This window comes from Lepus europaeus, chromosome 1, assembly GCF_033115175.1.
Source record: "Lepus europaeus isolate LE1 chromosome 1, mLepTim1.pri, whole genome shotgun sequence".
Lineage (NCBI taxonomy): Eukaryota > Metazoa > Chordata > Mammalia > Lagomorpha > Leporidae > Lepus > Lepus europaeus.
The window spans coordinates 51556236-51571919 of record NC_084827.1 but is presented as its reverse complement, the minus strand read 5'-3'; the positions used below and the strand labels follow the sequence as shown (position 1 = coordinate 51571919).

General features: G+C 39.3%; 1 protein-coding gene across 1 annotated transcript in view; it reads left to right on the top strand.

The window, feature by feature from the left end:
* IMMP2L (inner mitochondrial membrane peptidase subunit 2) overlaps nt 1-15457 on the top strand; it is a 1077920-nt gene extending 1062463 nt beyond the window's left edge. The window contains exon 7 of the mRNA XM_062198963.1: nt 14632-15457. Within this exon, the coding sequence (XP_062054947.1) occupies nt 14632-14769 (138 nt within the window). The 3' untranslated portion in view covers nt 14770-15457. The remainder of the gene's footprint in view (nt 1-14631) is intronic.
* Nucleotides 15458-15684: the final 227 nt, after the last annotated feature.

Genomic DNA, 15684 nt, shown 5'->3' with positions numbered 1-15684 from the left:
CTCCTTCTTCTTGATCCTCTCCCATTTCTCTGTTTTTCCAAAGCCTAGGTACTCCTCTATTCATATCTATCTGCATCTGTCTAATTTGTTCTTCCTTTCCAAAGCATGAATCTTAGGAGTCTGGATGCTCGCTTTTATGGCCTTCTGCACAACTGACTGATTCACCCAAAGGATCAAAGTGCTGCCCTTCCCAGGCTGTCATTGAGGAGATGCCAGTCATTGCTCACTTGGAAAGGCAGGCTTCTCTGCATTTGTTTTTGTTGTTGTTCCTCAGGACGTGTCTTTATCTGAGGCATCCTGGGAATGCGTGTAAGGATGATAGGCTAATAAGTTTCTTTATGAACCTTATCTATCGTATCAATAGATGTTGATGAAAAATTCAAAGCTGACTATGTTAATCCATGTCTAAACATAAAGTAGGTAGTATGATTTCTACTTGCATTCCTTTCAGAAGCTATCAGTAATTTTTTCCACAGTGCTATTGCTCAATTTTTTTTTTTTCATATGACATTGGTTTTATCTACCTTTACTTTTCTGTTTGATTTACTTAGACAATGTGACTCTTTTTGCCAGTATCTAAGAAAGCTCACTTTTATCTATGACGGGAATTCTTTTGCTCTTCTTTCTTAGTCTCTTCAGTTGAGTGTAAAGATGTGCCTTTAACATCAGTACTGGTCACATGCAATGTTAAATGAGCAAATGAGTGTTGGATCAGGCAGGCAGTATCTCTGCAGTGTCAGGACAGCCCTCTGTACTTTCTGTGTCATGCTGAATGCATGGCATCAAAGCAGAGGCTGTAACAAAATGGTTCTCCTCCATGGCCTCATTCTCTGTGTACCACTCCCAGCCCTGGTATACATCCTGGTTACAAGTACAATATCCCACATGGTAGTACCACAATCTAGAAAGAGCACTTATGTCAATGCAGCACCAGAAGTGTTCTCTGGCTACCACTGAGAGCAAATTGATGTTGTTGACATATTCTGGAAAATTCTAGTGTGGGATGAGGACAGAGCAATGATAAATTGCCCAAATAACTGCCTGGGACCCATCCCAGTAGACTCTGCATACGATGTGATACGTTGTTGTCCTCCCAATTACAGTCCATTTGACCTGGAGGTAAATGAGGATCACCAGAGGCAAACCAGACCCATTTGCTTTGCCTTAGTAAAGCATGAAAGTGAATTTTTAAGAAAATGCAGTAGCTATAAAGATTTCAGAACTGTGTATGACATATGCTGTAAAATCCATACTGCACCTCTTAAAGACCTCTTAAAGACGTAGTAGTTTGCTGTCAAATCACTGTGACACATCACCAGTGATTACAGAAGCCCTCATGGCACTTAATACTGTTTTCTAAACAATTAACAACTGTCTCTCTTAAAGTATGCTGAAATTCCCTTGATGCCTAGATCATAAAATACAACATTTTCCAGACTTAAGCTTTCCCCCTTAATCAGTTCACCCATTCAGTACAGGGTGTTGATTGCTGGCAGTAGCTCCTAACCTTTAAAACACTGCTGATTTCTAACACAGAAAAGGTTAGACCCAGCCCCTGCCCTCAGGTGTTAAAAGTCTAAAGGATAGACCTAGATTGGTGACAATGGCCTGCAGAACAAGTTGGTTCATTGTTGGTTTCTGTACATAATGTTTTATTGGATCAGATCTTTTATTTCTTGGCTGTTTACTGCTGCAAGGACAGAGCTGAGTCATCGTGACAAAGATGGTATAGCCTGCAATCCTAAACTGTTTCCTTTCTAGTCCTTTACAGAAGTTCCCTGATCCTTGCTCTAAGTATGGAAGCATAAATTATATAAATAATATGATAGAGACGCAATGCATTCTAGTGGGAAGCAGCATGGATTTTGAACCATGCCTGTTTTAAGTACTGCTTCCCTCCTCTGCCAGCCTTCTGACCTTCAGCATGTTGCTATTTCTGAGCCTCATTTCCTTTTCTGTTAACTGGGATGCAGTTTAAGTTAAGGAACAGGATAGATCATGTTAGTGTAAAGTGTTCAGAAGATAATAATAAATGTTCACTGTGTCGAAAGGGGATGCACATTGGCAGGATGGCCTTCTATCATCCTGGAACCACCTTGGATTACACCTGTAATAATGTCTTAGATAATCCATTGCACAATGGCACTATGCAACGGGTATTTCTTAAGGCCTCATTGGTGGTTATATCATTTTAAAAGATGAGGTATTGAGGTGAGCATATGGCTTAGCAGTTAAGACAAGACATCAAGTTGGGATGCTTGCAACTCATATCACAGAGAGTGAGTTTGAAGCCCAGTTCCACTCACAGTTCGAGTTTCCTGATAATGCAGACCCTGGGAAGCAGTAGGCAATGGGTCAAGTACTTCTGCTCATATGGAAGACCTGGATTGAGTTTCTAGCACCCAGGTTTTGCCCTCGTCATTACAAACATTTCAGGAATAAACTAGCATTTGGAAGTTCTCTGTGTCTGTCTCTGCTTCTCAAATAAATAAATATATCTATATACATATATGTATATATATATATATGTATACATACAATTAATAAAAGATGAGGTATCTATTTAAAAACCATAAGTTATCTGTAAGCTATAAGTACTATAAGAAGGTAAATTAGTTTGTACTGGTCATTGCTGACCTAATTTCACAAATGTTATGCTGCCACATTATTAAAGTTTGTCTATTATTAAAGCTTCCATATTAATAAGTTTATTAATCTAATGATAATGTTCCCCAGTTCTCCTGAGGGACTCTGAGAAATAAATAAACCAGTGAGAAGGAAGTTGGCTTTTTCATGTGACAGCTTTGTAGTAGGTAGCCCAGTGAGCAGTATGTCCTGCCTTTGATGAAATAGGCATGTACCTAGGGATAGGGAAGCTTTCAGAACTGAGCCTGGTGAAGGATGTAACAACCACTGTGCTCGTTTTCTTCATTTCAGTTAGGTATTGAGGCTGAACCATTGGTTTCCATTCTGCCCCTGTTACACGAGTACCTAGAAGGATCACAGGCGAGCATGTTCAAGGAGATCCTTGACCAGCAATCATCACTACCCTCACACATTCTAACAGAAAACACTGCATTATATCTGTATCATCCCCTAGGCTTAAAGGTGGGAGTTTAAAGGTTATGCTACACTTGCATTTTCTATATTTAACACAAAATTATTGGTACTCTTAACCTTTTTTAACACCCGATATTGGAGAGTATCAATAGCAGGCCTGATTCCTTGGATAGGAACAAATGGTTATGAACTGGAGTGTCTAGGAAGGACTCCATGGGAGTTGGAGCTGAGTTGGGTCTTACCTGAGAGTCCCAGGGGTTTGAGGAGCAGCATTACAAACTCGAGGACAGCAGCAATCAGTAGAGTGTAGGTGGAAATACCATGCCATTCTATGGAGATGCCTTAAAGTATTGAGAAATGACAAAGACCTGGCGGTGAGGCACTTTGGATGTCAGGTCAAAAAGTTAGCATTTCTATAAGCCTTTAGAATCAGGACTTAATTTAAAACAATGTTCGTCAAAGTTTGGATGTTGATTCAGTTTGAGTACACTTTCAAACATAATTCTAAGTAATTTAATATTGTAGGATAAATATCTGATGACTGCCTTGCTTATATGAAAATTTTTCTTCTGTTGCTTAGTAAACTCATCAAAGAGATTTATTTGCTAATAGTGCAGATAAAATGTATTTGTTTTTCCTCTTTAGAAAACATTTTAATAAATGAACATATACTTTTTGTGCCTCATGTCACTTCTCATATTGATACTCTTCTGACCCTAGCTCAGCTCTGATCATCTTTTTTTAAAAGGTTGTTTGGGAAAATGATTCTGATGTAGTAGTTAAGATGCCACTTGGTGTGTCTGTAACCCATATTGTGCCTGGGTTTGAGTCCCAGCTCCTCTCATGCTTCCAGCTTCCTGCTGATGTGTACCTGGGGAGGAAGTGAGTGATGGCTCAATTAATTGAGTCCTTGCTAACCACATGGGAGACTCAGAATACACAGCTTCCCACATTGCTGCACCCAGACCCAGCTCTTGCTGGCATTTGGGGAGTGAACCAATGTATGGAAGACCAATATATTGGTCTCTTTATTATTATTATTATTATTTACTTATTTATTTTAAAGGCAGAGTTACAGAGAGAGGGAGAGACAGAGGAGAGGTCTTTCATCCACTGGTTCACTCCCTAAATGGCCACAACAGCCAGAGCTGGGCTGATCTGAAACTAGAAGCTTCCTCTGGATCTTCCACATGTGTTCAAGGGTCCAAGCACTTAGACCATCATCCACTGCTTTCCCAGGCCATCAGCAGAGAGCTGGATCAGAAGTGGAGCAGCTGGGACATGAACCGGCTCCCATATAGGATGCTGGCACCGCAGGTGGAGGCTTAGCCTACTATGCCACAGAACCGGCCCTCTGTCTTCCAAATAAAATGTATTCAATTAATTTTAAAAGTACTTTGCTTCCACTCAAGGTACTTATCATCTTCTCTCCTGTGTTTTTGCCTCTGTCTCACCTCAAAATGCTTTGTACTTTTGCTTGTCCTTGAAAGTCCTTCACATAAGATAGGTTGTTCTGAAGCCAAGAAATGGAGGGGTGTTCTGTAGACTGTGGGCCTGTGGAAAGACGAGAGAAGCACACACCTGTGCCCTGGCACCTGAAGGGAAGGCTGGGCCTGTGAGGGCTGTGTCTGCCAGATGCCAAAATAATTTGTCAGTGGAGCCAATTCAATCAAAGTCAAGCAATTCAGTGTGAATTTAGTCCATGTGGTTCCTTGGCATTGTGTGGACAATACAAACTGCTAAACTGATAGCACTGATCACTTTGAAGTCAGTAATTTTGGTGTTTGTGGAGATCTCTAAAATCGAGAACAGAAATAGGTGATGTGTACAACGATCCATTGGACACAAGAATAGCAGAACCTCTAATTGTATCTAAACAATAAGAATTTGAGCTTTACCAATGTTTACCTCAAAGAATTATTAATGATATATACTAACATGAAATACATAATGGTGTGAATTCTCAAGTTTCTTTTCTTTTCTTTCTTTCTTTTTTTTTTTTTTTTTTTTGCTGATGGGATACACATCAAAATTGTTTGGTGCACACTATTCTAGTTCACCAATTCCCAATCTGTGAGCTCAGTGTACCTATACATTTTGCTAGGGGCAACAGAATTATTGTAAAAGCTCCATTTATAAATGTGGATGAACCTAGACTTTTATTCAGCAGATACTGCAAATACAATGATCTTCTAAGCATTTGCAATGGTTCATTTGATGTGTTTCTGTTATTATGTTGTAAAACTAACTGTAAAAATAGCTCCTTCTAACTAAAAAACACCGTGAATCCAGTGGAGACTGTTGTACATGAGAAAAAATGAGTAGGGAGACTCATATTCCAATAAAATGTTGGCTCTGTTGGTCAAAGGATTTAACCTGTTGTAAGAGTTTTGTACAATTAAGTGTATGTGCCTGCTCCTTCCCAAGCCCCACGTTAGTACATTTTGCATTATTAATGAGGTTCCTGAGGTGGGGTATCTTTATGTTTCAAAAAAGAGGTTTAATTAGCTCAGCCTAGGGGTTCAAGGGCGTGCATTTGGTCCTTCTTGCTGGCAGAGTCCTGAGGCAGTGCCAGGCATCAAATAGCAAAAAAAAAAAAAAATGTATGTTCTTTGTTTTTTTCTCTCTCTCCCTGAAGCCACAAGTATACAAGGGGGCTCCACCCTAATGACTTCATCTAATCCTAATTACTTCCCAAAGGCCTCTCCTTTAAACACCCTTGTCATATTAAGTCCCCCTCACCCTGGGGATTCGATTCCACATGAACCTTTAGGGAACACTCAAGCTAGCATATACGAGGGCTCTTTCTGTCAACAAAAATATTTAGCTTGTTTCTTCAACATGTTCCTCTGTTCTTCTAGTTTGAGTATTCGGACATCTCACAGATCTGACCTCCAGCACAATGTTCTTTTAACTTACATACATATTCATTTTCTAGGGCTGCCATAACAGAATAACACAAGACTGTGTGGCTTGAGCGACAGAAATGTGTTTTTCCACAGTCTTGGAGGTGTTAAGTCCAAGATGGCTCCTAAGTCCTCCTAGGTTGGCTTGCAGATGGTCACCTTCATGTAGTGTTCTCACAACGTGTCCTCTGTGTGCATGCACCTCCAGTATCTCTCTGACTATCCTAACCCTTTTTTCTTATAAGCACACCAGTTAGGTCGGATTAGGGACCATCCTACTGGCCTCATTTTGAATTAATCACCTGCTAAAGGTTGTGTCTCCAAATGTGATACTAGAAATTAGGTATTCAACAAAAAAATTTGGAGGGAAACCCTGTGCATTTCCTTCTGTTGATGAATATAGTTGTTTAAGGAAAGGCTTTGAAGCCTGAATAATAGAGAAGCAGTGTGATTAGGGTATTCTTGACTTGTCCAAGACAGTCTTAATTTAATCTTAAAATCCCGACTTAATCAAAAATTGTGCCCCTTTACTGCTAGAAGTATCTCACTTGGATAATTATGAATGTACAGGTTCAAGAAGCAGAGCTCATGTATTTGAATCTCAGCACAGTCTCACCTATACCTAGGTTTAGGGGAAACAAAACACTCCACTAAGAGATTATTGGAACTCAGAGTTTGGCCAAGTTACTGGATGTAAAACCAGCCTCAAAAATCAATAGCCTTTGTATACTCAGACAATGTCACAGCCAAGAAAGAACTTGTAAGATCAGTCCCATTCACAATAGCTACAAAAAATTTAAATACCTGAGGGTAAATTTAACCAGGAATGTGAAAGATCTTTATGATGAAAATTACAAATCACAAAGAAATAGAAGACACATGCAAAAAAAGGAAAAACCTTCCATATTCATGTATTGGAAAAACTAGTATCATCAAATTGTCTATACTACCCAAAGCAATTTACAGATCAATGTGAAACCAGTCAAAATACCAAATATATTTTTCTCAGTTGTATTTAAAAGAAGATTCTAAAATTCATATGGAAACACAGGAGACCCCCAAATAGCTAAAGCAATGTTAGACAACAAAAACAAAGCCAGAGTTATCACAATACAAGATTTCAAGACATACCAAAGAGCAGTTAAAATCAAAACAGCCTGATACTGGCACAAAAATAGATATGTAGACCAATGGAACAGAATAGAAACCCCAGAAATTAATCCACACAGCTACAACCAAGTAGTCTTTGGCAAACAAGCTAAGATCATTCACTCCCTGAAGAAGGGACAGGCTCTTCAACAAGCGGCGCTGAGCACATGGAATCTCTGCAAGGTCCTTACTGCACACCTTATACACAAATCAACTCACAATGGATCAGGGATCTAAACCTAAGATCTAAAACCATCCAGTTACTGGAGAAAACCATAGGAGAAGCACTGCAAGATATTGCCATAGGCAAAGACTCTTGGGATAAGACCCCAGAAGCATAGGCAGTAAGGGCAAAAATAGACAAATGGGATTACATCAAGCTAAGAAACTTCACCACAGCAAAGGAAACACTCAACAAAGAGGCAGCCAACAAAACGGGAGAAACTATTTGCAAATTATACATCTGATAAAGTATTCATATCCAGGATATATAGGGACCTCAAGAAACTCAACAACAGCAAAACAAGCAATCCAATTAAAAAAACAGGCTGAGGACATATGTTGAGTTTCAAAATGATAAGATGGGGCATGGGAAACTCTATCAGAAGAGCCACTGGATAGCTCTCGGCCAGCACTTTTTACTAGAGAATACAAGCAATTCTATAAGCTAGTAAGCACGTAAGCACAGTTGTACATCAACTTTATGGTGGGAAAGGAATCCAGTTGGTGGTCCAGAGAACAGAATGGTGATGTGTATCTTCACAGAAAGCTCCATTCAGGTGCTGTTGCAAATTCCCAAAAACACTAGATATCAATTAAAGCCTATTAGCCTCCCTGCTGCTTCTGCCACCACATTCTGTTGGGAGGGTGTGCCCTCACCCAGCCTGCATAGGCAGAGACAGAACTGCAGCCATGTCCTATTCCAGGGGAGTATGCTCCTTTTGGAATATTTAGGCAGTATCCTCTACAGACATAAACTTGCATTTTTTCAAAGGAGGAAATACAAATGGCCAAAGACAGATGGAAAAATGCTCAGGGTCACTAGCCATCAATTAAATGCAAATAAAAACCAAGATGAGAGGGGCCAGCATGGTGGCATAATGGGTAAAGCCACTGCCTGCAGTGCTAGCATCCCATATGGGTGCCAGTTCAAGTCCCGGATGCTCCACTTCCAATCCAGCTCTCTATTATAGCCTGGGAAAGCAGTAGAAGATGGCCCAAGTCCTTGGACCCCTGCACCTGCATGGGAGACCCAGAAGAAGCTCCTGGCTCCTGGCTTCGCATCAGCACAGCTCCAGCCATTGTGGCCAATTGGGGAGTGAACCAGCAGATGGAAGACTTCTCTTTCTCTCTGCCTCTCCTTCTCTCTATATGTAACTCTGACTTTCAAGTAAATAAATAAATCTTAAAAAAAAAAAAAACAAGATGAGGCTTTACCTCAACTGATTTAGAATGGCTATCATCCAAAAAAAAAAAAAACCCACAAATGTTGGTGAAGATGTGGGGGAAAATGTACCCTAATTCCCTGTTAGTGGCAATGTAAAGTGGTACAGCTGCTGTGGAAGATAGTATAGAGATTCTACAGAAATCTGAATATAGACCTACCATATGGCCCAGCAATATCACTCCTGGGAATTTACCTAAATGAAAAGAAGTCAGCATATGAAAGAGTGAGCTCCATGTTTAATTGCAGCTCTATTCACAATAGCTAAGATATGGAATCAACCCAGATGTCCATCAACTGAAGACTGGATAAAGAAATTATGGTAGAGGAGATTTCAGGATGTCAGAATAAGGATGGACCTTACTGCTATAGGCTAGGGGAAGATAGTTTTTTTTTAAAAAAAGAGTAAAAGATAAAGAAACCATGATATATATACATGAGGAAATACTACTCAGGCATATAAAACAACAAAATCCTATCTTTTGCAACAAAATCGATGGAACTGGTGACCATTATGCTTAGTGACAAAAGCCAGTCCCCAAAAGACAAACATATTTTCCTGACCTGTGACAATAAAAAGAATACAATACAATGTTCATATACATTAGTATATGAACAAAATTGACATTTTGAGGTGTTATTTTGACAACCCTAGTTTATACTCTTGAGGGACAGTGGTTTTTCTACTTAGTATTTGTTGAATTCTTTGTTTGGTGGAGGTCAAGCTTGTGACTATAAAGAAAATGAAAGTATATCATTGAAATTAAAAGAAAAATAAGAAAGGTGGGAGTGAGGGAAGGTGGGAAGTAACATTATGGTCTTAAAACTGTGTATGAGCTACATGAAATCTGTTCCCTTTATATAAATTTTTTAAATGTTAAAAGCAGCAGTCCATGCTTCATGAGCTGCTGTGGGAGTTAAATGATTCAGCGTGTGTTAGGCACTCAGAACACCGCCCTGCATGTGGCGAGCTCTGAGTTGACTACTGAGGAAGGAGGTGATTTCCTATTTGTCAGGTGTGCTGACGAATTTAATGTGTCAATTTGGCTGGACCAAAGCGCTGAGATATTTGGTCAGACATATTCTGGATGTCACTGTGATGAGATTTTCACTGAAATGGGTGGACTGGGAAAACTTAGTTAAAACAGATTGGATGAGGCCTACCACATCACAGAGGGCAGTCAGCTGAAGACCTGCATATGCTGGTAGGCTGAGTTTTCCTAAGCAGGGAGGAGTGCGCCAGCGATCAGCCTGGACTTCAGCCTGCCACGTCAACTCCTGTTGGTTCATAAACAGACTGCCTTTAGACTTGAACTGCAGCTCTTTCCTGAGTATCCAGATTTTAAAGATTTTTACAGCCACATTTGCTAATTCCTTAAAAGAGGGTGTGTCTATTTGTACACATCCTGTTAGTTCCGTTTCTCTAGAGAACCAAATAATATAGCAAGTGTGAAAGCTAACGGTATCTCTTGAGCATACCTTTTAATTCTGAAGAAGTTCATATATTCTTTGATTTGTATGTCCTACATTCAGTATGCTCTTTGCTTGCCTGTAGATATGTTAATAAAAAAATCCACAGCAAAACAACCTTGAGTGAATCAATACTCTGTCAATTTTAATACACAAATAAAAAAGCTGTTGAATTATCATATCATGCTTTTTAAATAATATTATGTAACTGAATACATTTTCACAATTATTCATAATTATGAAGATGAATTTTTTGGGATGGAGTAAGAGTAGTATCCTTAATTAGTGTTTGAAATAGAAGAATGGTAAGATTAGTTTTGGTAAAATGAGTGTTGATTAAAAACACACAACTGATGTCACTGTTCTCTATACCCTAGTTCTAAAACTAAACAAGAAAGCAGCTATGCTTATCAGAGTTCAGGCAAGTTAAGATTGGCTAGTCACTCTCATGAAAAGTTTAAACCACTTGGGGAAGCAAATAAAGATTTGAGGAACAACCAGTAGTGGCTAAAAAGTGTTCTTACGGAGGGCATGGATAAGGGCTGTTCATTAACTCAGTTGAGGCCAGACAAGAACAAAAGCAGTTACAAACTACTGTGCTACGGGTCATGGAAGTCTCTAGAAGTATTTCCAGGCAGTTAACATGGTTGAAGTGGTTACTTAATGTGTTCTAGACGAGGAGTTATTTCAATCTGTGGCTTCACCTTTCCTGGCTATGAAGCTAAAGAGAAAGCACAGGCCTACATTCTCCTACTGGGCTAAGTCAGCAGAATCACACTGGGAGTGGGGCTTCAAACGAGCCGCTTGGGCAACATTTCTATACAATGGTTGGGGTTTGTTGTGAGAATAAAAACAAGGTGCAAAAGAAAACATATAGCAGGCTACCTTTGGTAGAAGAAAAAAGTAGGAAACAGGAGTGTGTGTGCTCTTCCATGTGTGTTTGTGTTTTTTTTTTTTTCCTTCATAAAATAAACACGGGAAGAATAATCAAACTAATGAAGTCAGTTACCTGTTGGAGGTAGTGAGGGAGATGGGAATGGAACTTCTGTGTATACTTTTTATGTTAGTCTCCTGTTGCTTCTGTGGTAGAGTACCACAAACTCAGTGCCTTAAAACAAATCTGTTATTTTACAGTTCTGCACGCCAGAAGTCCCATATGGGTCTCCCTGGGCTCCAAGGTGTCATGAGGGCTCATTCTTTCTAAATGCTTTGGGGAATAATCTGTCTCCTCACCTTTGCCACCTGCCTTCCTTGACATGGACCCTTTCCTCTATATGCAAAGCCAGCAGTGTAACATGTTCAAATCTCTCTGATTCTAGCTGTTCTGCTTCCTACTTCCACATGTCAGGACCTATGTCATTATACTTGGGTCTCAAGTTGTCTGGGGGATCAACCACTTAGCATCTTTAATTCCAATTTGTCATGTAATGTAACACTGTCACAGCTTTTGGCATTAGGATGTGGACATCTTGCAGTGGGGGGGAAGACATTTTAAAAAAAGTTGCATCAGGAATAATGAAATCAAACTGTAAAACTGAAGATAAATAGAAACAAGCCTGTATGTTAAATAATGTAACTACACTGAGGAGGGAAAAATGTATTGATTCAAATAAACTTTCAACACAGAACTCTGCCAATTTATTAGAAGAGCTATCATAAAGACCAAAATAATTACAAAGAAATAATGATATTTTACCCAGTAAATATGTTGCTGCTAGTGGCCACAGTATAGTCATCTTGAAACTTTTTGGTGTGTACTTTGGGAAAGTGCAAATGACTGAATATGTTGATATTGTGGAGAGCCATGGTGCTTTCTATGGAAGAAGAGAGATAGAATATGAATGGGGGATGGTAAGAGAGAACCTTGTGATGCTGGATTTTTTTTTTTTTTCATGTCTGTTCCCTAAAATGGCATAGAATATTGACACTCAGGAGCACTGGGCATACCTTGTACTAAATCTCAGTCTCTGAATAGCATTTCTTGCTAAATAAAACAGCTTTTTAAGGAAATGTCTAGGGGCCAAAGCTGTGGAGTAGTTGGTCTAAGCCTCTGCCTGCAGCACCAGCATCCTATCTGAGCACTGGTTGGTGTGCTGGCTGATCTTCTTCTGATCCAGATCTCTGTTTATGGCCTGGGAAAGCAGTGGAAGTTGGTTCAGGTGCTTGGGTCCCTGCACCCATGTGGAGGACTCAGAAGAAACTCCTGGCTTCTAGCTTCAGGCTTCAGAATGGCCCAACTCTGGCCATTGCTGCCATTTGGGGAGTGAACCAATGGATGGAAGATCTCTCTCTCTCTCTCTCTCTCTGTGTGTGTGTGTGTGTGTGTAACTCTACCTTTCAAACTAATCTATCAAATTTTTTAAAAGAGTTATCTCAAAAAGTAAGTAGAACATTAAGTTGAAAAAAATATTTTTTAAAAAAGGTCTAACTTCAGGTGAAACAGGAATAAGGTACTACAACTAATGGTGCCAAAGACTGATGGAAACATGTGCAAAGGACACATGGATTTTTTTGCTGGGAAAACCTCAGACATTAGCCCATCCATTTTGACCCAGATTTTGACCCAGAAAAGAAATTCTTTGTATTAAAATAGAAACAGTGTAATACTTGATTCAGGCCAGATCATTTATAGATGTCACTATCATTACGTGAAATGTTGGCATATAGTATATTTTAGTCATTTAAAAATAGCACACAGATTAGTTACCAATTACAAAAGAAAAAAATATTTATTTATGATGGCAAAATATGGTAAAATATCTTATCTGAAAGGCAGATCTGCTGGTTCTCTGCCGCAGTAGCTGGGCCACACTGAATCTAGAAGCCACAAACTCCATCCAGGTCTCCCATGTTGGCAGAAGATGAACAAGGAACTGGAACAGGGAACAGGAACAGTCACATGAACAGGGAACTGGAACTGGGAACTGGATCAGAAGCCAAATAGCCAGCTCCGGCCTCACTGTTTAAAGTGATCAAACTCAACATCACAACAATGGGACAAATTGATTGCTTGTGCTTCCTAATGTGATACAGTGCAAAGAATAAAATTGCATTCTTGCCAAAAACGTTTACCTTGAATCTATTCAGAGGGAAATGGTCAGAAAGTTCCAGATGTAGGGTATTTTACAAGGGAACTGGTCTGGACTCCAGATTAAAATAAACTAAATATAAACTGAAGCAAAGTAATGACTATCAAATGCAATTTGTGATCCTAGATTAAATCTTGAATTTTAAAAAATAAAATGGCTATGAAAGACATTACTGGGAAATGCTGAGTATGGACTCTGTATTAATGCAGTATCGATGTGAATATTTTATATATATAACAATGGTAATGTGTTCATGTAGGACAAGGTCTTAGTTCCTAGGAGACACATATTGAAGGATTTAGGGCATGATGTCAATAGCTTTCAAACATTTCAGAAAAAATTGGTGTCTCTACACATGTGAAAAAGGAGTGATAGCACAAAAATATGAATTACTGAAGACTTTTGTGGTAGAATGGATTTTGTGCTAAACTACCAAATTTTCTGCTGGTTTGATTTGCAAAATAACAAACCGAAGAACAAAATCCTCATTGCACCCCTAGGATTCTTGCTACCCTTTGGGCACATTTTGTTTGTTTTTCAAGTTGTATGGCTTCTTTTCTTCTTTTTGAACAATGTTTTTTTCTGATTATCTTTTTAGAAGTCTCTTCCTGACCTCCAGCTACTGCTTTCAGTCTCTGGGCAATGTGATTATAGATGGAAGAATTTCACTGAAAGCAATGTTTATCAATCTCTCGGAAGGTCTAATGTACAGGGAAAATATTTGGAAATACAATGGACATGCAGTATCTGGGTTACAGCCAGCACTCAAAAAATATGTGCTAAGCATGAATTTGTTGCATGAGCTTCTCAATACCATGAAAATAACACCTGACCTTACCAAAACACCAACAAGAGAAGCAGGTCTCCAGGTCATTCTTCAGACCAGTTGGAGGGACCTGATGGTGCATTAAACAAGTTTGTCACAGTCTGCCATTCTACTGAGGTTGCCAACCTGAGCGCTCATGGGGCCTTACGTCCTCTGGGACACATTCCCTCACCCTGGCCTCTTCCTCCTTGGCCAGTCTCTGCTCACCTGCCTTAATCTCACCTTATCTTCCTTCAAGTCACACCTTGTTTGCCTGTTTTGTAACTCTCTGCATGAGCACTAGTAACAGGCTTCTCAGGGTACTCTCCGGGAAATCAGCCCATCCAGGAGTTGGAACAATATTTTCCACAATGTATGTGTTTTTTTTTTCAGGTTCCTTGGCTATCAGGTGATCTATAGGATATTCTGAGAATATTAACCTGGTTCTATGCTAATAGGTGATTAAAGGATAGTGGGAAAGTACACAGATACTGGAATCCAACTGTTAAGAACCCAACTCTTGGCAAATTCCTTTAACCTCTCTGGATATAACTTTACTTATCTGTAAAAACCACTTAGGAAAATTCTATGTAAATGTTTTATATTGTTAATCATTACTACCTTTCCTGCAACGTCACACCCAGGTCAAATTCTGTTTTCAAGACACTAATGGTTTATTTGTCGCTTTATATTTTCTTATGGCTTCAGGTTTCCCTGGGACTTCTTCATGCCCATGCTACACATATCCTGTGGCCTCCAGAGCGCTGGCAGAAATTGGAATCTGTTCTTCCTCCAGAGCGCTTGCCAGTTCAGAGAGAGGATGAATCACCACCTGGATCTGCTTGAGCTGGTGTTGGGTGGTGGATAGAGAAGAGGAAGCTCCAGAGGAAAAGCCTCCACCGATAGCATGCTGTGTGGCAAACATTTGTCTCACATCACAGTGATCTGTGTTATTATCATTTTAAATATTCAATGGTTCCTGGTGTTCTGTTAAACTTTAATACTTTCTTCTTTAATGCCAAAAAAAAATTCAGACCTTTGAGAATCAGGAACTATTGTACCCATGTCTTACAGGGGATAAACAAGTTAGTTCTTATACATACATATTCCATTGATTGTTGGGTTTTGCTGCTTGTTGCTGGCAGAATTTGAAAATTCATATTCAATAAAAATAATTTGTGACTGTTAAATACAACTTAGATAAATGCATATTATATGGAAGATGTAATCGACAGCAGCGACAATGCAATACTGTAGGTGCAGAGTACAGTGATATTATAATAAAACAATGGCTTGTTGAGGTCCTGTTTTGAATGTTTATCATTTAACCTCTACATAAATTAATGGGGAACAGCTCCTCTTCTGGAAGTAAGGAATAAAGAATATGCAATGCCAATACTTACATGCTATCAAACTTTTCGTACTGGTCCTTCTTAATCCATAACTTCAGAGTGATCTCATGCCTGTTCAAAATGATGAGCAAAGCCCCTCATCTGCATTCAGTCATTGTTTGGTAACTGACTCTGAGTGAAATAGAAAAAAAATCATTCCAGATGAACCATCTTTGTTTCTTCTCATGCCTTGTTAGTATTCATAATTATAATTCTGAAAGCAGCAAAGAGGGTTACAGTAGAATAACAGACCTGTGGTTTGTACAGAGGATGTGGTAAATTGCCCGCCTGCAAGTCTGTAGTTACTTTTTCTTCCCATGGATTAGAAATTTGTGCTAATGGAAACAAGTCTCTGGTTGTATTCCTTCCA